Source organism: Triticum aestivum, chromosome 6D (genome assembly GCF_018294505.1).
Source record: "Triticum aestivum cultivar Chinese Spring chromosome 6D, IWGSC CS RefSeq v2.1, whole genome shotgun sequence".
Classification (NCBI taxonomy): Eukaryota; Viridiplantae; Streptophyta; class Magnoliopsida; order Poales; family Poaceae; genus Triticum; species Triticum aestivum.
In genome coordinates, this window is record NC_057811.1 from 38,881,416 (window position 1) to 38,907,591 (window position 26,176).

General features: G+C 44.3%; 2 protein-coding genes and 1 pseudogene across 24 annotated transcripts; 1 reads left to right on the forward strand and 2 right to left on the reverse strand.

Annotated features, from left to right (window-relative positions):
• Nucleotides 1-26,176, reverse strand: LOC123143354 (uncharacterized). 23 transcript variants are annotated; one of them, XM_044562255.1, is made up of 7 exons: nt 24,858-26,176; nt 23,735-24,050; nt 22,015-23,180; nt 14,405-14,530; nt 12,808-13,041; nt 909-2,114; nt 1-778 (listed from the first exon to the last, which is right to left on the reverse strand). In XM_044562255.1, the coding sequence occupies exon 1, from the start codon at nt 26,081-26,083 to the stop codon at nt 24,911-24,913; it is 1,173 nt and encodes a 390-aa protein (XP_044418190.1). In that variant the 5' UTR covers nt 26,084-26,176; the 3' UTR covers nt 1-778; nt 909-2,114; nt 12,808-13,041; nt 14,405-14,530; nt 22,015-23,180; nt 23,735-24,050; nt 24,858-24,910. The 23 variants fall into 23 exon arrangements, with proteins under 23 accessions (XP_044418190.1, XP_044418188.1, XP_044418198.1 ...); XM_044562263.1 differs by lacking the exons at nt 1-778; nt 909-2,114 and adding an exon at nt 4,437-5,097 and having other exon boundaries at nt 22,015-22,159; nt 22,876-23,180; XM_044562250.1 differs by lacking the exons at nt 1-778; nt 909-2,114 and adding an exon at nt 4,437-5,097 and having other exon boundaries at nt 12,808-13,028; nt 22,015-22,182; nt 22,876-23,180.
• On the reverse strand, nt 6,172-9,543 carry LOC123143357 (uncharacterized). Its single transcript, XM_044562271.1, has one exon. It carries the CDS (start codon nt 9,104-9,106, stop codon nt 8,402-8,404), a length of 705 nt encoding a protein of 234 aa, XP_044418206.1. The 5' UTR covers nt 9,107-9,543; the 3' UTR covers nt 6,172-8,401.
• On the forward strand, nt 19,466-21,254 carry LOC123143187 (probable kinase CHARK; annotated as a pseudogene).

Below are 26,176 nucleotides of genomic sequence, written 5' to 3' on the forward strand. Positions count from 1 at the left end.
TCTTTAGTCGTGCTTATAATGCTATGAACATATGAATTTTCTCGGTTGCAACCCACGAGCGAGCATGTTTGCTAGTAAAACATTTAAATGAGGCCCTTAGCTTTCCCGTCCTCACATGTCAGCCTCCCATATCTATCTTCCCTCTGCCCTTGGCACTGTACTAGCTCTAGCAGCGCCGCCGCACGCGACTCGAGAAAAGGGGACCTCGGGCACCACCGTCGTCCCGTCGATCTCCCAGCGCCCACCTGCTGCTCACGGAGGCTTTGTCGATTCATCGCCTTTGCCGGAGAAGGCGAGGTATATGGGTGCCGGCGCTCGCGTTGCCGTTCCCTGCTGCGGACGCGCCTCTACTTCAACCCCGACGAGCACTGCAAAGTGGCTCCCCTCTTTGTTTTGTTGTCGCAGGTTGGTTCGGTTTCGATCCGGCGTTGCCTGCTGCCGTGCTTCGGACCAGATCCATGTCACCATGTGCTGCCACTCAACCTGAGAGAACGAGATGATTTTGTCTTGAATCTTATTTTTCCGTGGAAATAGTGATAATGTACGGCATCCTTCAGTTGTTGCTCAGATGAAACCTTTCTCTGAGGATGCAAGCGAACCCAATCCTGATTCCTGACGAAGCATGCATCTGCTGGCCAAATGCAGGATCTCTGAGATGTGTCGATCGGCCTTCAGGATATGCAGCTGTTCTTCGTCTTCGACATATATTGGTTTCACTTTCATGAGAGCGGGGGACTGAATGGCTGGCCATGACCGGAATGCAGGCTCGAGCGCTTTCCTTTTAGCAAGAAATGGAAGGAAGAGAATAGATTCAGACAAGCGATTCTTCGCTGCAACGGTGTCAAACAAGTACGGTATGGTCTAGCTCTATATATAACGAATGAGGCAGTGGCCATGTAAGGGCTCACCCTAGAGACACCAAGGTTCTCGTCGATTATGAAGAGCTGAGTTTTGTTGACGGCACATAAGCCACCCATCTCCCCGACAAGCTGATGCATTTTTTGTACGCCCGATCAGTGTAAGGGGCATATGATCAGGCTGTCATGTCTGGATTGTTGGCAGCAAACTAGTGTAGGTTGATTTTCAGATCAAGATCATGAGATCGATGAGTGCGGTGAGACGACGAGAGATGAGGAGCCGGTTGCTGGTTGCTGATGGAAGGAACTGTTGACTTGGCGCTGGAGGTTCCAGGGACATGCTTATCTGGTGAGCATCTGCTTGATATGCAAATTTTAGTTGCTTCGTACTGCTGCTAACTGCAACTGGAGCAATGTCCTGAACAGAACACCGACTCCGCTCCCTGGATCAACAGTTGTCCAACTCAATTGCCGGAAATTGCTCCTCTTCAGTTATGGAATGCACTGAGAGAAGCGAACGACCGCCAATGTTCAGCACAACAAGTTCCTTTGACATGAGCCGTGGTGTAGATTTGAAGCAACAAGACTGTCATTTTCTTTGCTGCTGCAAGTAGTCTGATCACACCTCAGTCCTCAGTAACAGGTGTATTTAACCAACTGAAATGTTTATGTGCTTTCTTTGCTAATTGGGTGTAGCTTGTAGGACTGAATATTATTGACCTGAATGCTGCAGTGTCTCCTCTTTTCAGAACCAAGTGCAGTTCTTGGATGGTGTCTACCTCAGCACGCACATTTTGCTACCCTCGTATATTGTGCAGAAGTAGAAGCACTTGCACATCTTTGCTACCTACAGACAACCGGCATCCTGTCAGTCGAAGTCCTCAGAGTTTGTCACCCATCTTCAAGGCAAGTTTATGCCACTCTGCTGTTATCTTATCGTTTCATACATCTATGAATGAGTATACGGGCCTGTCGAATGTGTCTTGATCATTGGAGACAAACTCACACACGAGGAACAATTTTCGTGTTGGATCCAGATAGCTTGATCATGCATATGCATGTGCATCAGCGTTACATGATGACTGTCCTCTCCATGCTTTGCCGCCGGCATGCTACATCCGTGTCTTAATTGTTAGTGGCAAACTCATCTGCACCCCCAGGGTGGTTGGCGCTTGCTGGTGTAAGGAATCACTGATTTAATCAGCATGTTGTTCCAGGCTGTGCTACCTTGTTCTGCTAACATCCTTTGTGGCGCTCCTATACAATGTAAGAGGGGGTAAGAAAGAGACCAAAACTATATTACCAAAGTCTATCTACCATGCTTTGATGAGGCAGAATATTTCCCTTTTACAGGAGATGCCTTTTGGTGTTGATGTGTTAACATTAAGACATGCCATCTCAGAAACCTATAATGCTCAATCCAGTATTTATCGCCCATTATAAATACTAAATGAAATTATGCTGAAGATACCATCATACTCATTTTTTCATTTTCGAATATGGATTATTGTTGTTATTAAGAACATTTAGATTTCATTTTCCCACTTGAACTACCCATTATATTTAGGTATGTATCTACACATTTATTCAGATACATACCTAAATATTAATTGAGCATATGAAGCCAGCATTTGCAAGTATGAAGTGAATCTGGCTAGTTGATTTATGTGCAAGTAGAACAATGAGCCATGTGGCTTCGACCTGGCGTGTCCCATGCATGATAAGTGAGATCCACAAAATAAGGCTAATCATGAATCTTCTGGTAGGTGTAATGCAACCGATAACCCCTACTAGTTTTATGGTAGGCCTAACATCATTGTTGTTATCATTTACCACGAAAATGTAACTTGTAACACAAACCTAATTAACAGAATCTAACAAATTATTGACATCATACACATTTCCTTTTGTCATGCATATATTCATCACAAAGCCCCAAGAGATTATTATCAGTATCGCAAAATCTGATAAGGATCACAACTTGTCTTTGTTTCTATAATTTCTGTACATTTGTACTGTATACTATACACATGGGAAAACTGTATCAAGATCGGCTCATCCTCAAAAAGGCGGATGCCAATCGCAGGGAGTAGAGTGATGTGGAGTATTTATGAGCTAAGAATGTTTAATAGAGAAACTCTGTTCTGGACTAATTTCCTGAACAGAATTCCTGCTCCATCCTGAAGCTCTCCGATGCTGCACTCTAACTCCTGCAATTGTCCCTCCTCGCAAACAACGGCCTTCTTCTTGTAAAATGCCTTGCAGACAAGGGACTGCTTTGGCATTTCAATTTGCTTCGACAAGAGATGGAGTGTGGACTCCAGCAGAGAGATGCATATCTCTCTTGTGTTGGTCAATAGCATGACCATCTTGTTGGATGCAGCCTTCTTGGCAGTTTTCTTGAAGTGTTTCCTGGCCTTCTTCGTCAAGCGAGTAAAAGACTTGATCTTGGCTTGAGCAGCTGCATCATCTCCTTTTCTTAGAGCCACTTGCAGCTCTTGGATGATGACCACCATCTCAGCAAAGGTCTCTTGCATGGTGCTGCAGAGATCTAAGAGCTCAACGGAGCATCCCATCTCTCTATCCAACATCTTCCTCTGCTGGGAGGAGAAAACTTGGTGGCCTGGTAGGCAAATAATCTCTTCAAGACCATCATAGATGTTTGCAAGACTCCTCAGACCATCGCACATCGTGCTGATGGAATTGGAGGAAGAGATGCTTGCTTCTAGGCTCTGGAGTTCTTGCTCAACTTGGGTCTCACTGATGTGAGGCCTAGAAGGCAAACTTATCGATCTTTGGTGGAAAGCCATATCTGAGCTTGAAGCTTTTCTCTGTATGTATTGTGGTTGAAGACAGGAGGAGCAGAAAAGAACACTTCTTCGTTTGATGTGTCTACTGCTCTGCTCAGGCCTATTTATACATAAATGTACAAACAGTAGCATTTGATTGGTAGACATGAAGAATCATGCCATTACATCTCCCAGATGCTGTCTGCTATGCCTTGAGATCTGCCAGAAGCATAGAGATCGCAGCACTAAAGTCATCTCATGTTTAGTACATTGTTTTGTGCTACTGTCCCTTGCAGTTTCGTCTGATGGTGGATCTTTCTTGCATGCTCAGGCCATTATTTAATGGGTTGCTAACCTAGCATTTAGCTGTGACATACCTGTATTAAATAAGGTGTTTTCCTTGGTGGGCAAATTTGCAAATCACAGGTCAAAGCCTCGACGGTCGGAGGTGGCATGTTTAGCAAATTTAGCTGTCATGTCTGAATTATCAGCAGCAAACTCATCTGCACGAGCGTGTAGTTTGGTTTCAGATCAAGATAATGAGATCGGTGAGTGTAGTGAAACGACGAGAGATAAGGAGCTGGTTGCTGATTGCTGATGAAAGGAACAGCTGGCTTAGCTTTGGATGTTCTAGGGACATGTTTATCTGGTGGCATCTGCTTGATATGCAAATTTTAGTTGCTTCTGCAACTGGTATTCTATTAATTATAGGGAGCAATACCCCAGTATATTATTACAAGGAGCTTGTGTTTGAGGCACATTTCATGTGAATTGCATAACAACCTCATAGTTAAAAAAAAGCATAACAACCTCATGCCTTCGGGTTAGCGGGCTAGTGTGTCTGAACTATGTATGTAAACCAACGAACTGAACAGCATCAGAGTTGAGTAATTTTTCCATTTTATACATAGATCCTGCAAACGCCGGATGCCAACCACAGGGTATTGGATCTGAGTATGTACCTTTATCTATAAGCTATGAGTATTCAGCAGAAAAACTCTGTTCTGGATCAATTTCTTGAACAGAACGTCAACTCCGCTCCCCGGATCAACAATGTCCGACACAAGTGCCCGCAATTGCTACTCTTCAGCTACGGAATGCGTTGAGAAAAGTGAACACCCGCCAATGTTTGGGACGACAAGTTACTTTGACAAGAGCCAGAGTGTAGATTTGAAGCAACAAGACTGTAATTTTCTTTGCTGTTGCAAGTAGCCTGATCACCCTTCGGTCCTCAGTAACAGGTGTAACCGTCTTCCCGATCTACCTGAAATGTTTATGTGCTTTCTTTGTTGATTGGGTGTACCGTGTATGACTGAATATTGACCTGAAAGCTTCAGTGTCTCCTCTTTTCAGAACCAAGTGCAGCTCTTGGATGGTGTCTACCCCAGTACGCACATTTTGCTACCCTCATATATAGCTCAGAAGTAGAAGCACTTGCACATCTTTGCTACCTACAGACAACCAGAATCCTGTCAGTCGAAGTCCCGAGAGTTTGTCACCCATCTTCAAGGCAAGCTTATGCTGCTCTACTGTTATCTTATCGTTTCATACATCAATGAATGAGTATATGGGGCTGTCGAAAGTGTCTTAATCATTGGAGACAAACTCACACACGAGGAACAGTTTTCGTGTTGGGTTCAGATAGCTTGATCATGCATGTGCATCAGTGTTACATGATGACTAGTCTTCTTCATGCTTTGCCGCTGGCATGCTACAGCCGCGTCTTAATCGTTAGTGGTAAACTCATCTGCACCTCCAGGGTGGTTGGTGCTTGCTGGTGTAAAGAGTCATTGACTTCATCCTATCCCTGCTCTCTTGCTGGTGTAAGGACTCAATGGACAAAAGCTTTGATCAGGCAAAATATTTCATATTACAGGAGATATTTTTTGGTGTTAATGTGTTAACATTAAGACATGCCATCTCAGAAACCTATAACGATCAATCCAATATTTATCTCCCATTAAACACCAAATAAATTTATGCTGAATATACCATCATACTATTTGTTTTGCATTTGCGAATGTGGATTATCGTTCGTTATTAAGAACATTTAGATTCAATTTTTCCACTTGACCTACCCATCATAACTAGTTTTATTATTTTATCAGAAATGCAAGCTTTATCATCAGAATAAATGTGTAGATATATGCCTAAATATTAATTGGGCATATGAAGGCAGCATTTGCAACTATGAAGTGAATCTGACTAGTTGATTTATGTGCAAGTACAACCATCAACCATGTGGCTTCGAGCTGGCGTGTCCCATGCATGATAGGTGAGATCCAAAAAATAAGGTTAATCATGAATCATATGGTAGGTGTAATGCAGCCCATAACCAAATAGTTTTATGCTAGGTCTAACATCATTGTTGTTTTCATTTACCACGAACATGTAACCTGTAACACAAACCTAATTAACAGACCCTAACAAATACATGATGGATATACATCATACAGATTTCTTTGTCATGCATATATTCACCACAAAGCCCCAGGAGATTATTATCAGTATCGTAAAATCTGAGATGGATCAAAGCTTTGGTCTTTGTTTCTATAATTTCTGTACATTTGCACTGTATACTATACACATGGAATACTATATCAAGATTGGCTCATCCTCAAAAAGACGGATGCCAATCACAGGGCATAGAGTGATGTGGAGTATTTATGAGCTAAGAATGTTTAATAGAGAAACTCTGTTCTGGACTAATTTCCTGAACAGAATTCCTGCTCCATTCTGAAGATCTCCAATGCTGCACTCTAACTCCTGCAATTGCTCCTCGCAAACAACGGCCTTCTTCTTGTAAAATGCCTTGCAGACAAGAGACTGCTTCGGCATTTCAATTTGCTTCGACAAGAGATGGAGTGTGGACTCCAGCAGAGAGATGCAGATCTCTCTTGCGTTGGTCAATAGCATGACCATCTTGTTGGATGCAGCCTTCTTGGCAGTCTTCTTGAAATGTTTCCTGGCCTTCTTCGCCAAGCGAGTAAAAGACTGGATCTTGGCTTGAGCAGCTGCATCATCTCCTTGTCTTAGAGCCACTTGCAGCTCTTGGATGATGACCACCATCTCGGCGAAGATCTCTTGCATGGCGCTGCAGAGATCTAGTAGCTCGAGAGAACCTTCCATTTCTCCATCCAACATGTTCCTCTGCTGGGAGGAGAAAACTTGGTGGCTTGGTAGGCAAATAATCTCTTCAAGACCATCGTAGATGTTTGCAAGACTCTTGAGACCATCGCACATAGTGCTGATGGAATTGGAGGAAGAGATGCTTGCTTCTAGGTTGTGGAGCTCTTGCTCGACTTGGGTCTCATTGACTTGAGGCCTAGAAGGCAAACTTATCGATCTTTGGTGGAAAGCCATATCTGAGCTTGAAGCTTTTCTCTGTATTGTGGTTGAAGAGAGGAGGAGCAGAAAAGAACACTTCTTGGTTTGATGTGTCTACTGCTCTGCTCAGGCCTATTTATACATAAATGTACATGAAGTAGCATTTGATTGGTAGACATGAAGAAGCACGCCATTACATCTCCCAGATGCTGTCTGCTATGCCTTGAGATTTGCCAGACGCATAGAGATCGCAACACTAAAGTCGTCTCGTGTTTAGTACATTGTTTTGTGCTACTATCCAAACAATTGGCAGCAAGAACCAGCACCGCAGTTTCGTCTGATGGTGGATCTTTCTTGCATGCTCAGGCCATTATTTAATGGGTTGCTAACCTAGCATTTAGCTGTGACATACCTGTATTTAATAACGTGTTTTCCTTGGTGGGCACCTTTGCAAATCACAGGTCAAAGCCTCGAGGTCGGAGCTGGCATGTTTAGGCCATGGTAGCCCCTGATTCCGGTAGTGGATCCATGTTAGGGGTTCAGCATATTATCCCCATTTTTTCAGATTGAGGCTTCCAGCCACCAACCGTGTGAGTAGCATGACCATTTCATATCTAACCATTACTGAAATAAGATTTTTGATGTGTGCCCGTGGCCACCCTATTTTTTGCAATTTTTTTGTACAATCTTATTACCTCTTTAGTCATACTACTGATACTCCGGAATCAGCATCTTCTTTCTTTTGGTAAAGTTTGAAATAAGCATGTAAAGCATCGATTGTTGTTTGTGTATTGAGAATCATTTTATTGAAACAAACAAAAGGTTTGTGCACTGGCAATCATTTTATTGAAATAAACAAAGGGTTTGTGCACTGGCAAGTTTAGATCAGGTCTTGCTCGGATTATTGTTAATACGTAGAGCATGCAAAAAGTTGTGGTATTAAAGTAAATGTTTTTGTTATTTTGTCGCCTTCAATGCTTGAATGATATAGATGTCATAGATGTTAAAATTTGAGTGCACTAATTCGGACTCTGTTGTATGAAACAAGAAATATATTCAATTGTAGTGCCAGACTGCACAACCATGTGGTAGTGGTGGAGAATCTGGATAATAAAACTGAATGATTCTGTTAAATACAGGTTGGAGTGATTCTGTTAAATGCAGGTTGGAACCATGTGACTTTGGTTTGGCATGTTCCATACATAAGGAACAAGATCCAATAACCATGGGCATAAAAATAAGCTATACTGGGATCACAAACACATCTTCAAGGATGATGGATCAAAACTTTGGTTTCTCTTTCTGTTTCTATAGTATCATGTACATTTATACAGTATAGTGTATACATATGGGAAAATTGCATGAAGATCAGCTATTCCTTAAAAGGCGGATGCCAATTGGAGGTCGTCAAGAGTGACTTGGGAGTATCTATGAGCTAAGGACGTTGAGTAGAGAAACTCTGCTCTGGACTAACTTCCTGAACAGATGTCCTGCTCCGATCTCAAGATCTACGATACTGCACTCTAACTCCGACAATTGCTCTTCCTTGCAGGAAACTGACTTCTTTTTGTGAAATGCCTTGGAAACAAGAGACTGTTTAGGCATTTCAATTTGCTTCGACAAGAGACGGAGTGTGGACTCCAGCAGAGAGACAGAGATCTCCCTGGCCTTGGCCAAGAGCATGACCATCCTGCAATCTACAGAAGTCTTCTTCGCGGTCTTCTTGAAATGATTCTTGGCCTTCTTCGCCAAGCGGGTGTAAGACTGGATCTTGGCTTGAGTAGCTGCATCATCCCCTTTCCTTAGAGCCACTTGCAGCTCTTGGATGATGGCCTTCATCTCGGCGAAGATCTCTTGCATGACGCTGCAGAGATCTAGCAGCTCAAGAGAACCTTCCATTTCTCCATCCAACATGTTCCTCTGCTGGGAGGAGAAAACATGGTGGCTTGGTAGGCAAATAATCTCTTCAAGACCATCATAGATGTTTGCAAGACTCCTGAGACCATCGCACATCATGCTGATGGAATTGGAGGAAGAGATGCTTGCTTCTAGGCTGTGAAGCTCTTGCTCGACTTGGGTCTCACTGACGTGAGGCCTAGAAGGCAAACTTATCGATCTTTGGTGGAAAGCCATATCTGAGCTTGAAGCTTTTCTCAGTATATATTGTGGTTGATGAAGAGTTGAAGAAAGGAACACTTATTTGTTTGATGCGTCTACTGCTCTGCTGAGGCCTATTTATACAGAAATGTAGAAGCAGTAGCATTTGATTGGTAGACACGAAGAATCATGCAATTACATCTCCCACATGTTGTCTGCTATGCCTTGAGATTTTTTAAGCACAAACATAGAGATTGGAATCCTAAAGTCGTCTCATGTTTAGTACATTGTTTTATGTGTCTACTGTCCTTGAGATGGGCCATTGCATCATTATGTTCCAGCAATTGGCAACAAGAACCAGCAGTCCAATTTAGTCTGATGGTGGATCTTGGCATAATTGCTTACCAAAGCCATTATTTAATGGATTGCTAACCTAGCATTTTGCTGTGGAATGCCTGTATTTAATCAGGTGTTTTCTTTGGTGGGCACCCTTGCGAATCACAAGTTAAAGCTTCGCTGATCGGAGCTGGCATGTTTAGGCCAATGGAAACAAGATCCATGTTAGTGGTTCAGCGTGTTACCCCTGTTTTTTTCAGCTTGAGGCTTTCAGCCACCCACCCTTTCATATCTAACGAGAAACGAGCTTTTGTTATGTGCCTGTGTCCACCCTATTTTTTCCGATGTTTTCGTACAACCTTATTACCTCTTGGTCAAACTAACTGATTCTCAAACACTACCATCTCTACTTTTGGTGAAGTTTGAAGTAAGCATATAAAGCATTGGTTGTTCTTTGCGTTTCGAGAATTATTATACGGAGAAGAACAAAGACTTTTCACACTGGCAAGTTTGGATTAGGTCTTGCTCAGATTATTGTTAATTCTGTACAGTAAATGTCTTGTTATTATTTCACCTTAAATGCTTAGATGATATAGATGTCGACGATGTTAAAATTTGAGCACTAATTTGGACTTTGTTTTATGAAACCAGAAATATATTTAATTGCAGTGCCAGACTGCACAGCCATGTGCTGGTGCTGGAGGTGCTGCTGCAGAATCTGGATAATAAAACTGATTGATTCTGCAAACTACAAGTTGGGACCTTGTGACGTTGATCTGGCATGCTTCATGCATAAGGGACAAGATCCACTTACCAAGGTTATCAATATTAAGTATACTGGGATCACAAGCACATCTTCAAGCATGAAATGTTCAAATGGATCAAAACTTTTGTTTCTCTTGCTAGTATCATGTACATTTCTACTGTATCTATGAGCTAAGGACTGTACATAGGGGGGAATTCTATGATGATCAGCTATTCCTTAAAAGGCGGATGCCAATCGAAGGGTGTCAAGAGTGACTTGGGAGTATCTATGAGCTAAGGATGTTGAGTAGAGAAACTCTGCTCTGGACTAATTTCCTGAAAAGATGTCCTGCTCCGATCTCAAGATCTCCAATACTGCACTCTAACCCCAACAGTTGCTCCTTGCAAACAACTGACTTCTTTTTGTGAAATGCCTTGGAAACAAGAGACTGTTTAGGCATTTCAATTTGCTTTGACAAGAGACGGAATGTGGACTCCAGCAGAGAGACAGAGATCTCCCTGGCCTTGGCCAAGAGCATGACCATCCTGCAATCTACAGAAGTCTTCTTCGCGGTCTTGTTGAAATGATTCTTGGCCTTCTTCGTCAAGCGGGTGTAAGATTGGATCCTGGCTTGAGCAGCCGCATCATCCCCTTTCCTTAGAGCCACTTGCAGCTCTTGGATGATGGCCTTCATCTCGGCGAAGATCTCTTGCATGGCACCACAGAGATCTAGCAGTTCGAGAGAACCTTCCATTTCTCCATCCAACACCATCCTCTGATGGTAGGGGCAGACTTGGCTGCTTGGTAGGCAGATGATCTCTTCAACACCATTGTAGATGTCTCCAAGCCTCCTCAGACCCTCACACATCGTGCCGATGGTCGTGGAGGAAGAGATGCTTGCCTCTAGGCTCAACATCTCTTCTTCAATCTCAGTCTCGGTGGCATGAGGCCTAGAAGGCAAACTTATCGATCTTAGGTGGAAAGCCATGTCTGATCTTGAAGCTTTTCTCTATATTGTGGTTGAGGAGAGGAGGAGCAGAAAAGAAGAGCTTCTAGCTTGATGTTTCTACCGTTCTGCTGACGCCTATTTATACAGAAGGTATGCTTACAGCTGTACTGTAGCATCTGACTGGTAGACATGAAGAACCATGCCATTACATCTCCCAGATGCTGTCTGCTATGCCTTGAGATCTGCCAGAAGCATAGAGATCAGAACACTAAAGTCGTCTCATGTCTGCTACATTTTTTTATTGTGTCTGGTGTCCTCGAGAAGAACCATCACATTGTCATGTTCCACTTATTGGCAGCAATGACAAATTAAGAGGGGCATAATTTAGTGGTGGATCTTGACATAATTGCACGCTGAAGCTATTATCTAGTGGAATGCTGCTGGCTACTGGCATGTTCTTCATTTAATCGGCTATTTCTTCTTTTGATGGATACTCGTGATAACCACGGCCGGTGCCTCATAATTTGGAGCTGGCATTTTCATGTAGCGGAAAACAAGATCCAATGCGCCTTTTATTTTGTTCAACATTGTGTCGCCATCTTTTCAGTTATATCGTATCAAACAATGACATAAACGAGGTTTTGAATTGTGCCCCTGCTCACTGATCTCTTTTCAATGTTTTTCATGCGATGCTAGGTTAGACTAATTGATTCTCAAACATCATTGTGGGTGAAGTTTGCCATCCTAATAGATTGTTTTCCTTTTTCAGGTTATTTCTGTTGCTAGCCAAATTGTTCAGTTCTACGACTGAGAGGTTGAAGCTTTCTGCCAGTATACCATGTCTCGTAATAATTTGTAATGTTGGCACAAACATAGTTACATAATAACTTGTTGAGCTCTGTAATCGTTTTCTTTCCTGCCCGTTTGGGTGTGTGTACTGTGTCTCTTCTACCTTCTCAATGGAATGAAACACAAGGCTTTTGCGTTTTCTCAACCAAAAAAAAAGGGTAGAATATGCTGCATATTTTGAAGTTAGTGTTTTACCCAGTCGGGTCATTTACAATTTAGAGCACACTTTAAAATTCTTCACCAGTAAAGAAATGGAGTAATCTCCAATGGGTTAGTTTGGGGGGGTCGAATTTCTACAACATTACATTGTTTTACAGTCTGTTTAAAGGATGGTCATTCCTTTCTTCTCTTCTCTTCTGTTTAAAGGATGGTCATTCCTTGGCTGGAATGGCGGCGTTTAGAAGATTGGAGTATTTGTTACATTATGTATCTGGCAAATACTCCCAGCAAGAAATCAGGGCATTTGCAATTGCATATTAACTGCAGCCTACGGGTGCGGGAGAAAGCGAATTAGTGCTGTATATGCAGCACATATACTGATAGAATGTAAAATGAAACCAAATAAGTGGAAGATCTCGTACTTGCAAAATCAACATGTTTCTTAGAAAAATAAATGGTGCTATTTCGTAAGTAGAGCGTACTTTTGTTGCACTACAAGCACCCAGAATTGTTTTTAGTCATAAAGAGTGGGTGTGCACTGTTGGGGGCGATGCCGAACCAATCCCAACATGGAAGTATAAAAAAAAACCTATACATAAACATAAGTCTCAAATATCCTTCATGTTGAGCGCCGTGGAGTGTAGCGGGGTTTTCTGAAAGGTGTGCAACTTCTGAAGGAGACAGAACTCAGATTCGTACCTGGTCTGGTCCATGGGTGCCTGGAGGGTGTTACCCGACAGTCAAGTAGTCATGCCAGTGCCAATCCCCCTACTGAAGTTGGCAAGTAGCCATGCTCATGGAGACAGTGACTGAAACGTGGGGCACGGGATTGATTCGTCAAACTTTTGCAGCAGAGGATGTTCCCGTCGTCCTCATCATGCCGATATTTGAACAGAGTGATGATTCGCCAGCCTTGTCACCTGAAGTTTCACCCTGTGAGTGGAAGCGAACCAGGATGGAATCAAGTATTGACAAGGTACAACAGACACAAAAGTGAAGGGTTCAAGCAAAGATGATCCAGAGAATAGCAGTGCACTCTTGGGGATTACCACAAAGCTATAACTAGAAGCTCGGTGAGTTAGTCCATGGGTTTTGATGGGATTTTGTTTATGACTATGTCATAGTGAGCAGACCTACCCTCTGTGGCTCACCGTATGAATGTTTCAAAAGCAAATGTTATCAACATCCAGTCTAGTACCTTCAGCAAAAGCAAAGTATAGGGATTAACAGTCGCTGCTAAGATACATAGGAAGATCTTCCCGTTGTTAGTGTTCGTGGAAAAGAGTCAATTGCCATCCTTTGAAACCAATCTCCTACCATAAAAAAATGCTAATATTTCCACTGTTGAAACCAATTCGACCAAGGTGTAGCTTACATATAGCATGAAGATAAAACTAGGAGTCTGTTGCGTGGAAAACATGAAAACTGTTCCCAGCCAACAAAAACTACTCATAGGACTGTAATTTGAATATCTAGCTTATAAGCATTCTCAGTTTACAGAATGGTATGGTTCCATAGAAAACTACTGGAGGCCATTACCGCCACCGAAATAGTTTCCATTATCCGTTGGATGATTTGATGATATCACATTATCAAGCTCTAAGCTGACAAGCTCTGAATCATGCATAGCAAAAAAAAAAGTTCCAAATCGGTTTTTTTTTTACAACAAATTTCTAGATGCATTTTTTTTACAAAAGGAACGATGAATGGTGCCTAAGTTTCGTCCATGTTATAGTCACTGCTGGTGCTTGCAAATACACCAAAGATTTCAGGCAAGTGCTATGACAGAAATAGCACCAAAAACTACTGTATAGCTATTTTAACAAAAGAAAAAGATAGCTAAATTATTTTGATTTCTACATGTATACTTGTTAAAAAACATCATAGCTAACCGGGGCAGTTTTTTTTGCTTCCGTTTTTCTGTTCTCAGCCGTGTCAGGTGGAAACAAATATACAGATAGGAACTTTCAGAGATTCCTTGGGCGACAACAGGCAGGAAAAGTACTCTTCCAATGCCTACGAAACCTACACTGCTGCATGACAGGCTCCTCAACACAGGCCAAATATAGAGTTCTTATACTGTTCAATCCTCTGTTCTACACATACATTCTATCATATTCCTACATTTTGCACATTTTTCCTATCTTGTGAACCAACGGAGCCCTAAAGGTGGGAACTACGCAAACCCGCCCGTCAACGTCAATGGCATCACAACCACCCCGAGGAAACTTCAGTCAAGATTGGAGGGCAACCAAATTTGCATAAAATAATTGAAGGCCAAGGTCCTGTTAATTACCTGATATTACATAAAGTTCATATCAGGAACATGCGGCTACTAAAGCAGTCCACAAGAAATAGCAGCTGGTGCTCGTGTGCCCGGCCCACTGCCCACAGACTTGCACCCTGGTTTCCATCTTTCAGACTATCATATAGCAAAGTTAGCAACTGGAACTGGTACAATTAAGTGGAGGCTCAGAATAGAACAACTTGGAAAGCTAGCACAAGGATGGCAGTAGTGCATGAATGCCTTCACTAACAGGCAGGAAGATTCTTGCCACCTACTTAAATTCAGACATGACTCGGATGAGATACATGTACCCACGTGATTAATCTAAAGGTAATTTAGTCGTGTATTATATTTCAGTCTGTCTAGCTAACCGGAGCAGAATTTTCTACAATAGCTTGCCACAGAACTAGTTAAGGGTTTCAACGGTGCAAATATTCTCAAAAATCCTGAAAAAAAACACTGAAACATCACATCTATAATATAACAAGATCCAATGGAGGGATTATAAAAATACGACTGTATGTGTCCTGGACAAAAAAACAAATAGTTTAGTATATATTTATGTCACAGTGAGCTGAAATGCTTGTTATTTTTGCAGAGGACACATAAATGCATATTTCCACAATCCCTCTGTTGGATCATCTTATTACATTAGAGAGATGCTCCCATATTTATTTCATATTTTTTGATAACTTTTAAACCGTTAAAAGTTTAGTGAGCCTAAACAAGTTATGTGGCAAGCTATGGTAGTATATATATATATATATATATGAGCTCACAACACCCCAGCGCTAGCTAGACAGACAGAGCCATGTTTCCTGCAAGCAATGGAGCGCCCCAGTAGCAGCTTCTTCTCATCATCATCCTCTACGCCGGCTGCTTCCTCCTCCTCGCTGCTCGATGCTCCTTGACATGTCGCCGCCGCAACGCCGCCACCCATCTCCTTTAGCTTCAACTTCGCCAACTCATCCTCATGCGACACAAAATACCTCAATTTCTCGCGTGACGCGGCCGTGAACGGCAGCTTGGTCAACCTTGCAGGCAACTCCTTGCAGCAGTGACTACCGGCGACCGCGACTTAATGTCGTACGGGCCCCCGTTGCCGTTGTATGACAACACCACCCATGAGGTGGTGAGCTCATGCATGGATGGCTTCACAGGCATACCCAGACCGGATGACTTCACGGGCATCTTCTTCAAGAAATGCTGGGACACCATCAAAGATGCATTACGAGGGTCATGCACATCTTTGAGTCCCTACATTCGGCAAATTTCCATTGGCTCAACTCCGCAAATGTGGTGCTTTTGCCCAAAGAGGGTGCGGAGGGCATCTCCAACGACAAAACTATTAGTCTCATCCATGCTATCGATATTATTGCGAAGGTGCTATCCATCAGCATTGGCCCCCGCATGGATGCCCTGGTCTCCAACGCGCAAAGTGCATTCATCAAGAGGGGAAGGATTCACGATAACTTTATGTACGTCCGAACTTTGCCCACCGGTTGCACAAGTGCAGGACCCCCACCCTACTCTTCAAGCTTGACATTCGCAAGGCCTCTTATTCGGTTAAGTGAGAGTACATCCTTGATCTTCTACAAAGGAAAGGCTTCCCGACCAAGGTTCGGAATTGGATCATCGTGCTTTTCTGCACATCGCCACTCGAATATGGAGGCTTTAAGGTGCTCAAACACCGACCAAATCACTAGGGCCTTGAGGTTGCGTTGGTCATGGTTAGAATGGAAGGAGTCGGGGAACTTGCGGGTTGGTATGGGAAACCCTTATGATGAGGATGACCTTGATTTCTTCTATGCCTCCACTACCATCACAGTGGAGAATGGCACAAAAACACCGTTCTGGGACTCACCATGGCACCTTGGACGAAAACCAAAAGAGATTGACCCTCTCATTTTCAAGGCATCAACGAGAAAAGATTGGAAGTTATGTGAGGCCCTCAAGGAGAATGCTTGGATTTAAAAGATTGAACCATCCACAATTGTTTCCGTTGACCACATAAGGGAGTTCTTCACAATTTGGATGCTTGTGCATGACTTCCATCTTGATGAGCATACCAAGGACGACATCGTGTGGAAACACTCGACAGATGGGCTCTACTCAGCGGCTTCCACCTACAAGGCGTAATTCTTTGGTATGACCCTCTCCCCTATGGAACAAATGGTTTGGAAAGTTTGGGCTCCGCTAAAAGTCAAGTTCTTCGCTTGGTTAGCCATACAAGGCCGAATTTGGACCACCCATAGATTGGCCAAGCAAGGCTGGCCAAACTGTGGCCTTTGTCCTCTTTGCAAGAGGGAGCGTGAAGCTAGAGCACATCTCTTCTTCAAGTGACGTTTTACAATTTAGCTATGGAACTTGGTCATCGAGAAGCTTGGTCTCGACCACATGTACACTTCTACTTGGCACTTGGAGGATTCCATCAAGTCTTGGTGGGCTAATAGGACCGAGTTGAACATCCCAGCTAGATGGCCATGAATTCTCTCACCATGCTTGTATCTTGGACAATTTGGAAGACAAACTCCCGCGTCTTCTGTAACAAGAGTGCACCGCCGGTGATCTTGCTAAACACCATTTTAGCCGAAGCCAATCTTTGGAGCACCCCGGGTGCTAAGAAGCTAGGCACTTATAGCGCGAGAGTAATCACCATGTGTTGTATGAGAGTCGGTTGTAAAACAAACTAACTCTATTCTCTCCTTAATTAATAGATGAGGCAAATCTTATGTCTCTGTTTCAAAAAAGCTCATGCATGGATACCCCAAAGGGGATGCCATGGCCTTCTTCCTCATCGGCTAGCCATCGGCGCTAACGCCAGACTCGGCCGGTGATGCCTTCGGCCTCACAAACAAGACAGAGAGCATCACCTACGACCCGTACCAATTCGTCGCCATGGAGTTTGACACGTACAACAACACCTTCGATCCCAAGGAAACCTTGGACAACATCGGCATTGACCTCAGCTCCTTCAGACACTCGGTTAACACGACAAGCCTACCCAGCTTCAGCCTGGATGGGACCATGACGGCATCCATCAATTTTAACGTCACCCGGATGCTGGTCGGTAGACTGCACTTCGATGGCTAAAATAGCCTAGACGTGACCGGCAACAAAAACAGCTCACGCCCTGGCGGCAACAACTGCAGTCAGAACGCATCATCATCCTCCACTGGCAGACCACTCTGCCAACTATGCATGAAGACAGACCATGAGGTAACTGAGTGTTGGCACCGTTTTTATGAAAATTATCTTCTTGGCGAACGCCATGTGGCTACTGCTCTCCGGGAACAAGGAGAAGGAAACATGGTGTCGTATGCTAACTCTGGGCTTGAGAAGCTTGCCATCTGCGAGAAGTATTTCGGCAACAACCAAGTACACACCGCCGCAAGTGGTGGACGTATGAACATCCATGACATTGGTCAAGCCTCAATTAGTTCCCCAATTGATGTTCCATTAAAAGATGTTCTCCACGTTCCACAAGCCAATAAGAATCTTGCTTCTATGTCTTGCTTAACAACCCATAACAATGTATTCTTTGAAACTCATACTAAGTATTATTTTTATAAAGGATCAGGCAACAGGAAACTCCTCCATCGCAGTAGATGCATCGAAGGACCTTACCCCCATCACATCAGGAGCATTTAGTCATCAAAAGCGTCGTCGTCAAGCCCTCCTTGGCAAGATGGCATCAAAGAGTAGGACATCTATCATCAATCATAGTTGAGCAAGTAGTCAATCAAGGCAATCTTCCATTTTCAGATAGTGAAAATAAAGAGTCTGTTTGTGATGCTTGTCAGTGTGCCAAGAGTCACCAATTCTTTAATGCCATCTTACCAAGGAGGGCTTGACGACGCAGTAGGCTTGAAGACAACGCTTTCGACTAAATGCTCCTCATGTGATGGGGTAAAGTCCTTCGATGCATCTACCGCGATCGAGTTCCCTTGTTGCCCGATCCTTTAAAAGAAAATATTTAGGATGAGTTTCAAAGAATACATTGTTATCGACTGATAAGCGAGACATAGAAGCAAGATTTTTGTTGGCTTGTGGAACGTGGAGAACATCTTTTAATGGAAGATCACGTTTAGAAATAGGGCATTAATTGAGGCTTGACCAATGTGATGAATGTTCATACCTCCACCGCTTGCGGCGGTGTGTACTTGGTTGTTGCTAAAATACTTCTCGCGGATGGCAAGCTTCTCAAGCTCACCAGTGATGTGGTCGGTCACCCCGGAGTCAACATACCACATCGTGTTTCCTTGTTCCTAGAGAAAAGCGGCTACATGGGGTTCGTCGGGAAAATAATTTTCATCAAACGGTGCCAACACTCAGTTACCTCATGGCTTGGCTTCTTGCATAGTTGGCAACGTGGTCTACCGGTGCAGGAGGATGATGTGTTCCTGATTCTAGCCGGGCGTGTGTTGTTGCCACACCCATGCACGCCGCTATTACAGCCATGTCCTTGGTGACCACAGCCTGGGCTGCCACTGCCACGGCCACGAGCCGCGGCGTTGGCAGAAGACTGTTGTACGTGCGTCCCTTGGGAAAGGTTGAGTTGTGCCTCAAAGCTCTGTAAAGCTCCAGGGGCGTGACAAGCTCGACGCGGGCGAGGGCTGAGACCACAGAGTTGTACTCAAGGTCCAGACATGAGCGGACATAGGAGATGATCTCCTAGTTGGAGAGGGGCGCACCAGCGAGAGTGATCTCATCAGAGAGCACCTTGATTTGGGTGAGGTACTCCGTCATGCTAGAGTTACCCTTCTGAAGGTTGACAAGCGCGATCCTGGTGTTCACGGACTGGGCTAGCGTCTGGGCAGCGAACGTGGCATGGATGGCGCTCCACACCTCGGCCTAAGTCTGCAACGTGACGACCTATGCAAGCACTTCACGGGACAGAGAACCCATTAGATAGCCTTGTACATGTTGCTGCTGAGCGTACCAGATCGCGCGCGCATAGTTGACGACCTGCTCTTCCTTCCCGTCGGTGGTGACGGTGATGGTAACGACGCTCGGCTTGTTGCGTTGAGGAAGTGGTCCATCTGTGCGCCCTTAATATGGGGCAGCACGATGGCCTTCCATAAGAGGAAGTTTGTCCTCGTGAACTTCTCTTACGGTGGTGGACCGAGGGACACGGCGTTGGTGCTGGAGAAGAGAGCAAAGGTGGCAGATGAAGGTTGGGAGGTCAGGGCACTCATGGTGCTGGTGAACGCGAAGGCGGTGGTGCCGGTCATGATTTTTCTCAAGAGCTTGGCTAGATGTGATTTATGATCTTATGAGGAAGCAGCTCTGGTACCATGTAAATATTATGGGAAGCATATCTCCTGCCGTAGCAGGCCGCGGGTATTTATAGACTGAGGCGATCAGCCAGCCATGGCATACAAGTTGAGGACGATCGCTAGGATGCGTCCAGATACATGGGAGATCGAGAGGAGATCAAAACTGTTTAATTGAATTCTATCTCTACTCTATCTATCTGTCTAACAAGCTCGCAGTTGCCCCACCTGAAAACGTTACTCCCACCAGATGTGGCAGTAGGGTTCTCTGCAGCCACTAGCATAGGTGTGGAGCTCCATGAGATATTGTCATGGTCCTTCAACTTCACGCTTGCTCCCAAAGAACAACTACCAATATCGATATGTATGTGCTCATCTTGAGTAGAGCAGTAACTTTTGACAACCTTGCACAAAGATTTAGGAGGTTATTTCAAATTCCAAGTGTGTGTTATCCGCTACGGGTCTAACTGCAGCAGCGATTGCTGGAGGAGCTTCCGTGTTCCTGCTCGGATTCGTTCATTCTATGATGGTTTATGTGGAGACGAAGGCGTAATTCCCTCATGGTTTCGAGGGCTAGCCCTAAGCAATTCCGGTACCGGGACTTGGCTCGCCCAACAAACAACTTCTCCATGGAGAGGAAGCTCGGAGAGGGGCGGCTTTGCCGCGGTGTACTGGGAAACAGGCCTCAAGGTCGATCATTATGGAGGATAGTAGCAAGTTGCTGTCAAGGAGCTCTTGAAGGGGTCCAGGCTAGGAGGAGCCAAGGACTTCCTCACAGAAGTCAACACCATTAGCAACACCAAGCACAAGAATCTGGTCAGGTTGCAAGGCTGGTGTGGCAGAAGCAGATGGCACTTGATGTGCTGGTGATGCAGCCTGAAGCAGCTGGATGATCATAGGCTCTTCCTTGTCTACAAACTGATGCCTTAGGGTGATCTCGAACATCACCTACATGACAAGGACACGGCAGTTCTGCGATGGCCAACCAGGTACAAAATAGTGAAGCGGATAGGATCGACTCTTGTCTACCTCCACCACGAGTGTGTCGTACATCCTACATAGAGATATCAAGCCAGGCAACATACACTCCTGGATGATGATCACAATGCCAAGCTCGCCGACTTCGGGCTACCAAGGATTGGCAACAAAAACAACTCCTCACTGGTGACTACCACGTAGGGACCGATGCGTACATGGATCCCAAGTTAAAAATATAAGGTGATGTCAAGTTCAACAGGAGCACCGATGTCTATAGCTTCGGGCTCATTCTACTGGAGATCGCGTGCGGGTGGCGCAACTCCAAGAAGGAAGTATGGGATCTCTATAAAAGAAGCGGTCCCATGCTCGATGAGAGTTTGGGAGGCAACTTCCATGGGGAGCATATGAAGATGGTGGAGGCCGCTGCTGATGAGAGGTTGGGAGGCGACTTTGATATGGAGTAGATGCAGCGTGTACTTGTCATGGGCCTTTGGTGTTCCCTCCCCAACGGTGCAGAGCGACCTTCCATGCTGGAAGCAATGCAACTACTGGAAAAAGACGGGCTGCCTCACCTTAAATCCTCGGCCACCACCACTTGTATTTAGTCTGATCATTATTAGCCAACATTTGAAATAATGCTATTGGGCAAACGCCCACTGGGGGAGTTCCCAGCGAAAGCACCCACAAGCCACATGCCTTAGATCCTGATCGAGCGATGACAATTTTTCTGGAAAAAAATGGCTTCAAAAGTAAACCTGTCAGGCACCCCCCCCCCCCTCCTCTTCAACTAAAGTTGCTGCCCCCCTAGCACTAAATCTATCAGGCAAAACGTTCGCTTTTGCCATCTTTCCTGACGTATGTTTGTGAGCTAACGAGGTCCAATATAAATACCACTGCAAAATAGGGGTTAATTCCATAGGAAATTTTTCAGGGCAATTTCGTCAGTTGCCTTTCAGCATCTGCTCACATGAGAGAATCCTTGGCCCTCCTCGGGCAACACAAAGAACCAGGACCTTGTAACTAGGTGGAAAGAATTGGGATGGAATCAAGTCTTGACAAGGTACAACAACACAAAGATGAAGGATTCAAATAAAGATGGTCCAGAGAATAGCACTGCAATCTAGGGATTAACATAAGGCCAAAATTAGGAGAAGCTCGGTGAGATAACCCATGGATTTTGAAGGAATCGTTTTATTAAAAAATATCATGAGTGGGCAGAACCGTCCTTCTCTACAGCCTATATGGCTGACAGTATGCATAAGTATCAATATGTATAGACTATAGAGTGCATAGTCCTACTTTACACAGACATACAGCGCAGTTTTACGTATCATTGTTACCAAGAAGAGAGGGGGAAGGGGGTACCTTAGCCAAATGCAGGTGTATGTGTATATCTCCTCTGAGATGCGATCACAGATTGCCATTAAGTTCACTGCCTTCAGATCGAAGATCCTGTCATTTCTTTCTCTCCAAACATGCTGCTAGATCATCATGACAATGGAGGAGAAATCTGCCAGGCGATGTGCAATCATGCTGTGCAGGTTTATTGGAAGACACGTAAAATTGCTTAAATATTTAGGTGGGTTGCAAATATTTAGTGTCAGGTAAGTAGCCCCTACAGTTTTCAGTCTACACACAAAAAATAATAATTCAGCCATGGCATTGGCAAACACACATACAAAAGCACAGAGATATCATTAGCTCCGAAGGAAAAATACTTATAGAAGGGTACATATACTATGCATTGATCATGTTAATACACAAAGGATAACAGTAAGTAAAAATATACTTATAGAGCCTGTCTGAGTAGTATGTGCATATGGCAGCTATGATACTTGAAGCAAAATAGTAGTAACAGAAACTATTTACAGGGCCATGCACAACATGACTATGGATAGCATGAAGATAGAAGTAGGGCTGTGTTACGTGGAAAACATGAACACTATCCATAGGGCCATACTTTTGAGTATTTAGCTTAGAAGCATAATCAGATATTTGAATCATATGATGAAATTATTCCCAAGAATCAGATGATTTTTTTTAATGGCATTGTCTTGCTAAGGTTACTTAAACAACTACGGAATGGGCATCAAACCCAATGGAAGCCAAGATATACTGATGTGAAGCTTTTCAGAACTTAACACTGAACATCTAAGGTAGATATCTAATCTATGGATGCAAAGGAAATACAAAAGGCAATTTCAGCACCGGAAGTTTTGGAAATACCAAGTGATGCATTCTTTGGAGAGTTGACGCAGACACATAGCCATTTACCGATGTACATCAAACCCAATGGAAGCCAAGATATATTGTCCAGGGTTTAGATTTTGGCAGTTCATATATTTCATCCTACGCTTCATACCTCACCAAATATCTATGTTACAGATATGAGCAGTCTTAAGCCAATCAAAGACATTATCCTTTCAGCACCTCTTGCTGAGCTTAGGGTTGCAAAATCCAGATCATTTCATACTTGATGTAAGTAAGAATTCCATAGAGCTCCGATTCGCCACTTGCTGGGTCAGGCACAGCTGAACATAAGAAACAATTAAATTTTCATGACAGACTAATAAGAACCGCAAACAATTAGAATTTTGAAAGAGCTTGCAAAAGAGTTCACAACAATAGGCATCTATATCATGGATGCAGAATTTAATAAGAACCGCAAACAATTAGAATTTAAAAAGAGCTCACTGATCAGGCTATTAATCAATAAAACTAATGTGCGTAACTCTAAACTAAATGGCATAAACAGTACTAAGAACTACAGTATGACTATTTTAACACAACAAAATGGATAGGTAAAAATTATCTTGATTTGCACATCTATACTTGTTCAAAAAGCAGCATAGCTCACTGGGGCAGATCCATTTATTGCTTCTATATTTCTGTTGTCAGTTGTGTCAACTGCAAATAAATATACAGCTAGGAAGTTTCACAGGTTCCTTCTGCAGCAAGAGGCACAAAAACACTTCGCCAATGACAAATAAACCTACATTGCATGGTAGGCTCACAAACAAAATGAGCCTATCCTGTTGGTGAGCCTATCCTACATTGCATAAGGTCAAATATAGTTGAAAACCACCTGAAGCAGATTATGTTACTTCAAAATCAGAGTGGCTTCCATTGGCGGCTGATGCTTGACAAACCTAAACTGCAGGATAGGCTCACCAACAAAGTAGCCCAATATTTGTAGTTGAAAACCAGCTGAAGCAGATTATTGTACTTGAAAAGTACAGAGAATAGCTCACTGATACTCTCAATTCACTTGCTGAATGGCCTGATCTCGTACTGTCTTAGCTCCAATACATCTTTCATGCGTTTTAACAGGGGAGAACTTTGACTCATTGATTTCAAAAGAATGACATCTCATGATTTTGAACAGTAGACCAGATACCCATCTTGCATCATTAAACACAATCAAAACGAAGAATTCCATCAGTAGACACATCAATTTGCCACTTATGCTAGGATGGACAACAAGCCTAAGGTGATAGTTTGTACAAAGACTTGCAGCTTAGCTGAAAGCAACAATTTGGTCTGAAATTCGTAACTTGATGAAATTCATTTTGTGAACTGACAGTTTTGCAGTAGATATGATAAGATTAATTCAAGACTAGTAGATAGATATTATAAGACTAATTAATGCCATCTCCACTGATTTAATTCTGAAGATTAAGGGCAGATATAAATGATAAAAAAATCAGTTGTTAATCATACTTTAGAGCCAAATAGGTTAGTTCAATATTTGAACATTCCCAGCAAAAGTATGGTCAACTACAGGATTGAGGAATTTGAAGAATACAAGGAAAGAAATCAGAAGGCAGGCAATAAACATAGACCTGGTAGAAATATATCTTCTAGAAGCATAATTTAAATACTATACACTGAACAATTTTGGCAAAAAAGACGACGAACTGAAAAAGGAACATGCTAAACAAAATTCGGCGTGAAAGCATATCACAACAATGCAGGATAGTTCTTTTGCTTTCTGGTTTTCAGGGTCCTGGTTTCAACAGAAAATTGGTTCCACCCAGACATCCATTTCCGTCATCTTAAACAGAAGAGGGAACCATAAATAATTCCTGGACTTCTTATCTTGAGAGATTGCAGGCAATGCTTTCTTCTCTATCAAATGGCATCAACTCGTGGGGCTTAAGGAATCAACAGATATCCAGTTAGGCAAAGAGCAAAGAAACATAATTTACCAGATTACCACGCAGAGTGAAAACTTTTTCGCGCCATATGCAGCTACCAATTCTCATAGCCTGTTCTTGGTCCATGTAAATCTGAAATTAGTCGGCATTTCCCCTCTGCATGCGGCATCATAATCTTCAGCAAGGTTCGGTGCAGCTTCCTTGTGAGGGCATATGAACGTCTCCACAAATACCATCTCGGACACCCTGACAATTGTCCCGTAGGTCCAGTGGCGATCTAGCAATCCATTTGCCTTAAGAAACTTTATAACATAGCACCGTGGCTTGACTCGGCCCTCCAGGCTAAGGCAGAGCATTACCGGGCAATGAGCAAGGTACGCCGGTTCCAACCCCATCTCAGAGATAAGAAACTCCGACTTGCTCTGCAGTGTCTGATTGGATTTGGTCAGCATCAGTGGGGCCTTACGAAGAGCAATGCCCACCTCAGCATCCGACCACCTGAACGTGTTCCTTAAGTACTCCACTTTGGCAGCGAGCTTCTCCTCACTAAGGGATTCAACAGCCTTCAACGCGTGCCTGAACATCCCCGATCGACGGGGCACACCGAGACGTTCCACGCACGCCAGCATCACCTGGACGCGCTCCGGCTTGGCGCTGAGCAGCCATGGCACAGCGAGGCAGAGCTTCGCAATATCGGAAGTGCCTAGCCCGCACTCCCGCAGTAACTCAATATTGGGCTTGACCACCCTCTCTGGATCAGAACTGAGGAAGTACTTGTATTTCTTGAGCCCCCGGAGAAGGCTCTCGGAGGAGCTAAAGAGGGGGAGGTAGTACTCCAGCCCGGAAACGACAGATCTGGAGCGGAAGCTGCGGGGTGCGAGCGAGGCGACGCGCGCGATCTCAGAGCGCGATAGGCCGAGGCCGGTGAGCCCGGCGAGGATGGGAGACAGGGTTCTCTCGACGCCGGCGCAGAGAAACTTCGGGTCGCGGGCCACGAGTGCGGCGACGTCGGCGCTGGATAGGCCGAGGCCGGCGAGGAAGGCGAGCACGGCGTCGGGGTTCGTGGGGGATTTGAGGTGGGAGAGCTTGGTGGAGGCCTTGAGGGCCTGCGCTCGGGTGAGGCCGCAGGTGTCGACGAGGTAGTCCTCGACGGCGAATCGGGGGCCTGGGGAGACGGCGGGCGCGGCGGCGGAGAGGAGGCGGTGTAGATAGGGGACGGGATGGGTGGCGGGCGAAGAGGGGAGATGGGTGAGGATGCAGCTTCGGAGGCGGAGCATGGCGCCGGTGCAGGGGACGTCGCCGGCGGCGATGGGTGTGGGGGTGGGGGGGAGTGGGGACGTTCGCCGCTGGCTGTTGGTGGCTAGGTGCGG

Bases quoted from the DNA above. Each gene is read 5' to 3' on its own strand.
- LOC123143357 (XM_044562271.1), bottom strand. From the start codon at position 9,106: ATGGCTTTCCACCAAAGATCGATAAGTTTGCCTTCTAGGCCTCACGTC.
- LOC123143354 (XM_044562255.1), bottom strand. From the start codon at position 26,083: ATGCTCCGCCTCCGAAGCTGCATCCTCACCCATCTCCCCTCTTCGCCC.